At 30.5% G+C, this 11,410-nt stretch overlaps 1 protein-coding gene across 3 annotated transcripts; it reads left to right on the forward strand.

Moving 5' to 3' along the window:
• The first annotated feature begins 882 nt into the window (after positions 1-882).
• LOC113847685 (cytochrome P450 90A1-like) lies at positions 883-8,113 on the forward strand. 3 transcript variants are annotated; one of them, XM_027476926.1, is made up of 8 exons: positions 883-1,577; positions 2,946-3,095; positions 3,224-3,469; positions 6,697-6,786; positions 7,115-7,193; positions 7,301-7,419; positions 7,515-7,639; positions 7,943-8,113. In XM_027476926.1, exons 1-8 carry the CDS (start codon positions 1,062-1,064, stop codon positions 8,055-8,057), a joined length of 1,440 nt encoding a protein of 479 aa, XP_027332727.1. In that variant the 5' UTR covers positions 883-1,061; the 3' UTR covers positions 8,058-8,113. The 3 variants fall into 3 exon arrangements, with proteins under 3 accessions (XP_027332727.1, XP_027332725.1, XP_027332726.1); XM_027476924.1 differs by having other exon boundaries at positions 7,301-7,407; positions 7,509-7,657; positions 7,898-8,113; XM_027476925.1 differs by having other exon boundaries at positions 7,301-7,407; positions 7,509-7,639.
• The last annotated feature ends 3,297 nt before the right edge of the window (positions 8,114-11,410 follow it).

An 11,410-nucleotide genomic window follows, 5' to 3' on the forward strand; every position in this document is an offset into this window, starting at 1 on the left:
GTTACACGCGTATTGAGTGCTTCAATCTCCCCTGACTACTTTGTCATGTATAGTCTCTCAAGTTTGAGGGCACATGTGTGGCATGCACTATGCAGCTTGCATCATAGTCTCCAAGAAATGCCAACGAATTTTGACTCCCATAACATGGAACTTAGATCTAACATGTTAGAAAGTAGTGGGTTATTAAAATGTTGCTTTTGGGAGGAAAATAATGCCCAATCTTCTCTAATTCATATAATATTATGCCATTCTCTTTAAAATGCCAACTTGAGTTTATGCTTTAAAAAACAAATGAAATATTCATATGGAAACCAAAAAATAAAAGTTGAATTAATGACTAAAGTTTTGTCAAAATATATTTATTTTAAATTTTGATAAAATTAATTTTAATATAACTACTTTTAATTGTTAAACATAATTAAACCGTTTGTTCAAATTAATCTCAATCATAAATTTGTATTATTTTTATTTTTATTAAAAAGTGTGGTAAATAACACAAACCCAAGTAGGAACTTAATTTCCATGATTCCTTGTTGCACTTTAATTCTTATCTTTTTTTTTTTTTCAAACAGATTCAATTAGGATTAACATTTTTCCTCTGGCCTCCATGAGGGATTTAAATTTTTCTGGGGGCAAAATATTGTTTGTTTTAGCTCAAGTTATGAAGTTCTTTTTATCCTATTCATGTTACCACTTTTAATCAAAGAAATAGAAAAAATTATGCCAAAACTTGCCCCACCCAAAGTATTAATGTAGAGAGAGAGGGATAAGAAAGGTTGTGAGATACCAAAATATATCCACATTTATTTCTTCTCCCCACATCCTTCTCTCCTTTTAGATTCTCACCCGATACCCCTCCCTCTCTGCTCCCTCTTCCCCCCTCCATTAATCTCCCTTCCTCGAAACCATCACCACCTCTATCTCTCTCTACTTCTTCCTCTACAATAAGTTTCTCTATATATACCATACCACAAATCATCATACAACATAATATTCGTACATACTTACATAGTACACTAGACACTAGTCATTGTGTCTTAATTTCCCTTTTTAATTATTCCATGGCTTCCACCATCACACTACTCTTCTTTCTCATCATATTCCCCCTCCTTCTCTTCCTATACCGCCGATCTCGCTACCGCCGTCTCCGGTTACCGCCGGGGAGCTTAGGCCTTCCCTTTGTCGGCGAGACCCTTCAACTCATATCCGCTTACAAGACTGACAACCCAGAACCCTTCATCGACCACCGAGTTAACCGCTACGGTCTAATCTTCACCACCCACATCTTCGGCGAGCCCACCGTCTTCTCCGCCGACCCGGAAACGAACCGGTTCATTATTCTGAACGAAGGGAAACTGTTCGAATGCAGTTACCCCGGTTCGATATCGAACCTCCTTGGAAAACACTCTCTACTCCTCATGAAGGGTACTCTTCACAAGAGAATGCACTCACTCACCATGAGCTTCGCCAACTCCTCCATCATCAAGAACCATCTCCTCCTCGACATAGACCGTCTCATACGCCTCAACTTGGATTCCTGGACCAACTGCGTTTTTCTCATGGAAGAAGCCAAAAAGGTTAGGTGCCACTAATTTTATTTGAGAAATGCTATTGCCATTAATATATTTTTTTATTGTTTGTTAAAATTTATATTAAAAAATGTGTTAATCAGTGTATTATTAACATTTTATTTTTTATTTTTATTTTTCAACGTTATAGATCATGGAGTAAAAGGTTTAAGATATATTACTATTTACGATTCGTAGCTGCTTCTGACTTGAGAAATTTTGCATTATTCATCATATTTATAAAAAAAAAATTGTACCATATATTATTTTTATCTTTCGTAAGAAGCAATTTTCCTAAATAGCAAGTGTGATTTTTGAAAGAGTATATGCAAGATGACCCTAACTTGATTCGACTTTCCCAAAAATAAATCAGTGAGTCGAATAGGCTTTGGATCGCTCGAGTCGAGCTCACTTGCCATCATCATGTCATAAATCATATTAGGGAGGTGGTGGACCAGTTGTTAGCACCTCATAATGTTATCTGGATTTTGTTTGTTTTATTTATTTAGTTCAAAGTTCGTCAGGAATAGTGTCTGTATTTTTCGGCTTTTCGTTTTGAACTCATACTATTTAATTCGAATGATGTTGGGTATTTTAGTACTAAAAAGGTTTATTATTTGGTTATTTAATATCAATTGATGTTAGCATTTGAGTGTGATTTTACGTGACGGAAATGGAACTGGAGTTGGTGACTCAGATTCCATGGTTTAGTATAATGTGTCCAATTCCGTCCAAACGAGACCCCACGTTAACTAAAATGGAATTATGGAAGAATAATAATCATTCCCTGAATAAACTATAGGTTAGCAAGCACATGTATCTATTTGTAGTATGTGTGAACATGTTATTGTATACACGATCGATAAAAATGAGTTTTTATTTTCTTTTAATATACTTAATTTTGTTTTTTAATTTTAAATTTTAGAATAAATTTTATGATGACATATATTTACAGTTTCTAAATTTTTAAAAATTATAAATACCAAATCGTACCAAAAAAAATTAAATTAAAAGACTTACAAGTGCATGCGCGGACATGTATACTATATATATATAACAAAAATATTAGTATTTTTATTACTTAAAAATATTAAAACTTAAAATTTTAAAGTTAATGCATTTTTTTTTATTTACCTATATACTACCCCTTAAAATCACTAGATAAATGGAACTTTACATTTAAAATAATGTTACTTACTATTTCTCTAAAATGTTAATAAAGAGAAAAACTTCCTTTCTCCTTTTCTAATACTTCTATTTTATTATATTTTATTTTTTCCTTCAAATTAAAGTATGAAGTTATTATGTAGCGATGATGGTGGGTATTACGGATGTTTGTTTTACAAAAGCTTTGCCTTTTTGCTGTGTTACTTGCAGATAACGTTTGAGTTGACAGTGAAGCAGCTAATGAGCTTTGATCCAGGAGAATGGACTGAGACTCTTAGAAAAGAGTACGTTCTTGTAATCGAAGGATTTTTCACACTCCCCTTACCTCTCTTTTCTACTACCTACCGTAGAGCCATCAAGGTACGGGCATGATCTTAATCTCTTCAATTTCTCTCTTACTTTGTTTTCCTGTTCCTTGTGCATATTAAATTATTATAATATTATACACTTAAACATCATAAAAATTAAGGGAATGTTTAATTATGTAGGCAAGAACGAAGGTGGCAGAGGCATTAACATTGATAGTGAGGCAGAGAAGAAACGAAAGCGTGATGGGGGAGAGAAAGAATGACATGCTAGGAGCATTGTTAACCTCCGGCTACCACTTTTCCGACGAGCAAATAGTGGATTTTATGTTGGCTTTGCTCGTCGCCGGCTATGAAACCACCTCTACCATTATGACTCTTGCCGTCAAGTTCCTCACCGAGACTCCTCTAGCATTGGCACAGCTCAAGGTACCAAAATGTACTGTATTGTTTGGTTACATGTCTTACATATTTTTATATTTCTTAACTAATATATCTAATGACAAATGAATATAAACGTGGGGAAAATAGTTGTTATATATAATACACGATGGAATATATGTACTTAATAAAAGATAAGAAGAAACAAAAATAAAATGAGTGATTTCATAGATAAAAAAACATGAAGGAGATCATAAAAGTGGAGCCATGAAAACACTGTACAGATACAGGTGTCTAAAAATCTAAATGTTTATAGCTAGGGTAGTGGACCAAATAGATGTAGCTCCTTCCTTAGAATTACCCCACCAACGTGTGCATGTCCATGTCTGTGACCATCGTTCATGTGGTGTGGTCTCCTTTGAAACCTCATTTTCGTCGTCTCATACTCTCCACTTCACCCACCCTAGATTGACCTATCTTTCTTTTCCCGCCCTCACATTTATCTGTTTTGGAAAGCGTAGTTATAACCAAAAAATAAGTTAACAGGTTAATTTATTTTTTCATGGTATGTTAAGCGACATATAAAATGATTTTTTATCAAAAATTTAATATAGTAAAAGTTACACAATAATTTAAATACTGTAATTTTATTATTTATTAATTTTTTATCACGTATCTTTTAACTTACGTGAAAAAATCGTTTCTTAATGTAAAAATATCCAATCTAAATTGCTATTTATTTTTTAAAAAATTAGACAAAGGTTTCTCTTTTATGGTGAGAGAGGGGCAAGACAAAGAAATGGGTGGTTTTGTAGTTTTCTGCACGTGTAAGAGTTTTCAATGGAAATTGAAACTTGCAGTTAAAGCCTGTCCCCGTAAACCTTCCAACGCAGTTAATACGGTTGAAAACTTGAAACTCATGCATTGGCTTGGACAGAACAATCATCAGAGGCCACTGTGGAGGATAGGTGTCCTGTTAGGGGGATTATTTAGATAACTTCAGTATTAATTAAAGCTACATATTATTTTCTTTTATGTAATAATGCTACATAATTAATCATTACCACTAATTATAAGTCTTGTTTAATAACGCTAGAATTTAGAAAATAATTACCTTTTCTATGAAATATTTTTTTATTTTATTTTATGAAACTAGTAATAAAATAATTATTTTAAAAATAAAGCTGAAAATACGTGATAAGATATATTCATTCACAGAGCTCCGTAAGCCACGCTTCGCCACAAACATCAATATGAATAAACAGTAAATCGTACAAGGAAATTATATAAAGAATTATGAGCAATTTTTTATTTAAAAATATTATAATATATGGTCCATAAGTTTAATGCTTTTTATATATAATTTTTTTATAATACTTAATGGTACTGAAAACTTTTAAGATAATTTTATAAAAATGTTTTCAATTCTTTTTTTTTTTTTAAATAAGGGTGAGTTTATAGATAAATTTTATGATATCAATTATGTAAGTTAGGTAGCCATGGGTTTCTACGTACCTTAGGAAAAAAAGATAGAGAAATATCCTATGAAAGCATTTTTAAACCCTGAAAGATCTTGAGGAAGTTGATGTTTCCTTACCTTACATTGTGATTGGTGGTTCAACTTTCAACTTAATGGTCTGTTTGATTTTTCGTGGAAAATATTTAAAGCTTAATTTGGACAGAAGTTATAAACGACAAAATTTTAAACCTTTTATTCCAAATTGATTGACATCTAATATTTTTATGCAAAGATTAAAGAAAGCGATAAAATTTAATCAATAGAACGATTTTACTAATTAATTTAACTTTACTATTTGTTCTCTCTCTCTCTCTCTCTCTCTTGAAAAACTGGGTCATAAAATACTCAAAAATATTATATTCATTATTTATTTGTGAAAGAATTAGAGTAAAAATTTAATTTAATTGAAATCTGAAAATATCACTTAATTAATATATAATATTTTTTTTATTTAACTTAGTGTCCTAAGGTCATTAATTAAAAAATAAAACATAGATTACGTTTAGAATATTATAAATTCTGGTGAAAATGTATTTATAGTATTTTTCTTTAATTTTTTAGTTGGTGTTCTTAAGACATTAGTTAATATTTGTCTTCAAATAATAATTTAAAGCTTAAAATTGAAAAACTAATCATACACTAATTAAATTATGTTCTTTTGTTGAGAAAAATGAATTGATAAGCTCAAATATAGTTTTACTTCATATACTTTCAATATGGATAAGAAGATTTTGTATAAGATATGGATAAGGAGATTTTGCATAAGGTGTTAATGATTTATTTATTTATAATCAGTACACACTAATTAACTAATAATATCTTAATAAAATTATGTAGGATCCACATTTTATAAACCAAAATATAAAGACATGTCAAAGTTTAAGAGACTATTAAGGTTGTAAACCAAGCCGAATTTGTGTAACCACTAGACAATATTAGTAGCCCCAAACTCCACCCTTTGTAGTTTTGCTGACCAAACTTCAGAGAAAAATAACTAGAAAATTAAATTAAAAAAGTTTTAAAAAAATAAATAAATATATAAAAAATGAGAGAAGAAAGATCATGATCTTATCACACCTTGGTGTTTTGGCCGGACCATTGCCAAGTGTATGAGGAATTATTGGATGGTCCAACTACCATGTGTTTATAATTTCTGCTAATCATTACCTGACATGTGGCCATATTTTTAAGTAATTAATGAAACAATTAAAATTCTACAATGTCGCATAAGTTGAGTAAGACTGAGCATGCGAGGCTAATGCACATGTTTTGGTAAACATAAGGGTTTATGAGTCATTTCACAAGTACTTGGTATGTGGAAAATTGGTTGTGTTTTATTGCAGCACAGAGTTATTTCTTGGGTCCCCTCCCATTGCATGAGAAATAGCGTTGTGATGATTTCGAGGATCATTTATGATCAAATGGTGCAAATTAAGTGAAAGACGTTTGTATCACTGATTTGGTCCCATTGTTTGCTGAGCATAGATTTGTCCCTATCCTTCACTTTGTTCCTTGGACCTATTTTTGGGTTTTGCACAACTTCAATTACTATACTAGCATGCAGAGTAATTTTGCATCACAACACAAAAAAATGTTTGACACAAATAAAATCCGAACATTTTTTTGTGTGTGTGTAATTAATAATTTCATTAATTGATTACAGCAAGTTGTTGTCAATTATTATTATAAAGTACAATTTATGCTCCACACTAGGGAGTTTGATTGGAGAGTTCTTCGGTTTGTGTTGTTTTGGTAGGAAGAACATGATCAAATCAGAGCCAAGAAGAGTTACTCAGAGGCACCTCTGGAGTGGACAGATTATAAGTCAATGGCATTTACTCAATGCGTAAGAATATTTAAATTCTGATTCAGTAACATCATAAATCATTACACATGCAGAAGGCAAAGGTTAGATATATACAGCATTGCAACTTTACACAGCTAAGAAGATATATACAACAAATTTTTATTAGAAAATATAACATTTAGTAGTATCAATGTATTTAATTACATTAAATTTTGTAATTTTTATTAAAAGATTATTATATTTAACTTTTTATCTCATGCAATGTTGCCAGGTTACAAAGAATAGTTAAATTTATCATCATTATTAATCTAATATATTATCCTTATCCTCTATCTTTCCCCTTTTTACTGGCCTGTGCTATATGTAGGTTGTGAATGAGACTTTGAGGATGGCAAACATAATTGGTGGGATATTTAGGAGAGCAATGACAGACATTAACATAAAAGGTGATAACCAAAAATTAAAGTATTAACTATCACCAATTATATTGATAGGAAAATTAAACCATAATTTAAAATGCCAAAAAAAAGTGTTAATTCATCGGTTGTAATAGGTTACACTATTCCAAAGGGATGGAAGGTCTTTGCTTCATTTCGTGCTGTACATCTAAACCCTGATCATTTCAAAGAAGCCCGCACCTTCAATCCATGGAGATGGCAGGTAAATAACTCTATTACTTCATCTTTATCATTGCTCTATGTTCAATCATTCATAGATTTCAATGTGACACTTGCTTACTTTACTTATGATTCAAATTGCAGAGTAACGCAGAAGCAACTAGCCCTGGGAATGTATATACCCCATTTGGAGGAGGGCCACGACTCTGCCCTGGCTATGAGCTTGCTAGGGTGGTGCTCTCTGTCTTCCTTCACCGCATTGTTACCCGTTATAGGTACATCATAAAATTAAAGTATTTATAAACGTAAGATCTTATTAGTCAGTCTTAAGGGTATTAGTTAAGGAACTAATAAATATAAAACAACTTTTATTGGAAATCATGATAACGAGAATTCATTAGCAATGTTTTTAATATATTTTTTTTACTTTTAAATTCTTAACCAATATCCCGATTAGCATTTGTCAAAAACTTAACTCATTTTAAATCATGTCTTGATTTTCTTACTTTATACCTCATTTTTGCATTGCGGAGCACAGTTGTTGTATTCCTAATAATTTTGTTTCAATTTTATGGCAGTTGGTTTCCAGCAGAAGAGGATAAATTGGTGTTTTTCCCAACCACTAGGACGCAGAAGAGGTATCCTATAATAGTGAAGCGTAGAGAGGAGTCCATACCAAGTAAATTGCCATGACAGCACAACATAGTAAAGGGCAAAGAAGAGGAAACAGAGATTGTAGATGAGTTTAGTCAGTTTAATGTCCATTATATTAAGCAATAAAGCTATAATCACTAGTTTAGCAGTTTATATATGTTTTTTTTAGGAGTTATAGGGATGTCTTTGTAGACCACAGGGGAATGGGAAATGTGGATGTGAAATTCTCGTTATAATTGAGCTAAATCCACCAGTGTATATTATCTTAATTCTTACAAATCCTTCACGTATATCATAATAAATCATTATTAAAAAATAAAGGTCATGGCGTTAGAATTCTGTCTTGTTTAGAGCAAATTAGAGGATTAAAACTGAGACAATAATATGTAAATAAAAATGTAAGCCACAAATGTGAAGTCAAGACACAGCATAAAAGAGGACATATCCTTGTACAATTGTAACTGAATTTTTTTACAGAAAATTGAGGGGAGAATCACACAGAACGAGGTATAATAAGACTACAACAGTCGCAGCAAGATGAAACGCCATAATGAATCACATACTTAGAAATGGCACATCAAGATTACTGGATCGATAATGATCAATTATATGAAAAGTTATTAACAATATAAGACTTTAGTGTAACTTGTAGTGGGTACAAGTTCATTCCTACTCATTTTCTTACTTTCAATTTCTATAAAGAATTGTAGGTTTCTCTTTCTCTAATACACAACTATCGCAACAATTCTCCTTCATTTTCTCTATACCAATCACTTGATTGGCTTCTAATGGTATAACTTACTAACTTGTTTAGCAACCCCTCCTCAAGAAAATCACTCACATATATAGATGCTGTGAGTGATTAAAAGTTGTTTCTTTAGTAAAAAGAATATTGAACGTTATTAATGTATTTTTTTTACTGTGATTTTAAAAAAAAAAAAAAACATTTTCTTTATTGATTTATAAAGCTTTGTTAGTTAAAGATAATTGGTTACTATTGGACAAAATTGAAATTGTATAGCAGATAGGGTTTCAAATTAAAAAAATGGATGTAAACCTTCTCTTGATGTCAAATACAAGCAATGAAAGCAAAGAAAAATAAAGTAAAGATATAGTATCTTCTATAAGAACCATCTTAACAAAATTCAGGTAAGCCTAATTGCTTAAAATTGGGGACAGTCAAGCAACCAGGAATGGCTGTTGAGGGATTTGGGGTACTTTGAATGAGATCGTAGAATAATTCTTATTCACGGTTTCCATATCTTTTGGATACTGTTGTTCGTGTTAATTACAACAGTTGTATCGAATAGACAGCATTTGAATCATTGAAAAAAAATTGAGCATAATAGTCAACAAAACAATCAGTAGAAACGATAGTTTCAAATGCTCAAATAATTTGAACTTATACAAATTGAATTCATAGGAAAATTGTGGCCTGATCCACACATTTTGATAACAGTTGCACGTTTAATATTGATTATCTTGCAATTTTATTTTACTTTTCTTATGTCGTTTCATGATTATTATTTTTTTGAGAAAGTGATAATTATTTTAATTTTCTATTTTATAAAATAATATTTATTTTAGTTTTTTTTTATATAAAATGACGACAAAAAAATTGAAATAAAAATAGATTAAAACGAGCAATTTTAAAAAAAAATTAAGGACTAAAGTAAATTTTTTATAAAATTGAGAACTAAATTTATTTATGTATATAATTTTAATGGCTAAAATAGTATTTACTCGTTTTTCAGTTGATGCTTTCAGTTCAAATTAGGGATGACAATGGGTAAAGTACCCGATGGGTACCCGCAAAATCTACCCTCAACGGGTAGGGTATTTACCCGCTACACGGGTATGGGTATGGGTATGGGGAAATACCCGCAAATTTCCATGGGGATGAGGGCGGGTATGGGTACCTAAGTACCTACCCCGCCCCATACCTGCATATACTATTATTATTATTATTATTATTATTATTATTATGCTACTTATGTGAGGGAGGCCTTAACCCAAAAGCCCATAATGGGAAGGAATTAGGGTTAATACTTTATGTTACTCAAGGCTAGGTCTCTTTTATAATCATTGATAATTATATAATTATATGAGTTGCTCCACAATTTGCCTATCGAGAGTTGTGCTTTAGGAGTGTAACTTACAGAAAGATCTCACCATCACTTCTTATAGAATTCAGAGATCAAGTACAACAAATTTTGCAAGTCTTCAACAAGTAAGCTTAAAACTCTATTATAATTATTATTGATATTTCTAATTCTTTTTTATTGTTCTAATTTCATATATTATAGTTTGAATAATTTTTTACTTATAATGGAGGAACTAATAATTTAAGAAAACAAGAATCTAACCTACTTTTATATTTTAGAAAGTTTTTGTGGATGCTTTTGTAAAATTTTGGTCAAGATAAAGATTTTACTATTTATTTTATATAATTTCATGTCTTATATTTTTTCTCAGTTCAGACTTCTTTTATAGGTCATATTTATTTTATTTTATAATACTATATTTTCAAAAAAATTTCTATGCAAAATAAAAGGTTGAGAAATTTAATATAAATATTTATGTTACTCAAATAAAAGAATGCATATTTAAATATATAAAAATCTATCTAATTAAATTTATTTTATAAGATTAACATAAAAATATATTTATCAATAAAGTAAACCATAAAAATAATTTTTTTTCATATTTTTAATAGAAAAATTTATTTACTATTTTATATCGTTTAACTAGACTAATACAATTTAATTATTATATAGTTGATATGCGATTAATTTTTTTTAAAAAATTATTTCTATATGAAACATACAAAATGTTTAGAAATTTAGTGATTAAAATTATGTGATATTATATTGACTTGGGTTAAATAAAATTTTTTATTTAAGTTCTTGCTTTTATATAGGTAATAACAAATGGAAAATGTACGTGAAATAACTCCTTCAAAGGAATCTGAAAGTAGCTCTTCTCCAATTATTTTCATTACTCCCACACAACCTGAAAATGTTCCTAAAAGTACACTTAATGATTCTGGACCGAGTGACAATTCTGATATTAGAGATCAATCTCAATCCCAGTCTGATACACTTCCTATTTCGGTGGATGGAGATGATTGTGATGCAACTCATGATGAAAAAAAAAGGTGGATGGAGATGATAGATGTCGATTGTATGGAATCACTTTAAGAAAAAAATTATTAATGGGGAAGAAAAAGCTATATGCAATTATTGTAACAAGCAACTGACAGGTAGAAGATCAGATGGAACAAATCATTTGCATAAACACTTTCAAACTTGTAAGAGGAGGTCATATAAGGATATAAGACAATCAATCTTATTGAGAGAACAAAAGAAAGTAGACGGATCATCCACTTATTT

The sequence above is a fragment of the Abrus precatorius genome, unplaced genomic scaffold (assembly GCF_003935025.1).
Source record: "Abrus precatorius isolate BTA unplaced genomic scaffold, Abrus_2018 Scaffold8, whole genome shotgun sequence".
In the NCBI taxonomy this organism is placed as follows: domain Eukaryota; kingdom Viridiplantae; phylum Streptophyta; class Magnoliopsida; order Fabales; family Fabaceae; genus Abrus; species Abrus precatorius.

Bases quoted from the DNA above. Each gene is read 5' to 3' on its own strand.
- LOC113847685 (XM_027476924.1), top strand. From the start codon at position 1,062: ATGGCTTCCACCATCACACTACTCTTCTTTCTCATCATATTCCCCCTC. The intron at 3,470-6,696 runs GTACCAAAATGT...TTGTTTTGGTAG, and splicing joins TAGCATTGGCACAGCTCAAG to GAAGAACATGATCAAATCAG. The intron at 7,194-7,300 runs GTGATAACCAAA...CGGTTGTAATAG, and splicing joins GACAGACATTAACATAAAAG to GTTACACTATTCCAAAGGGA.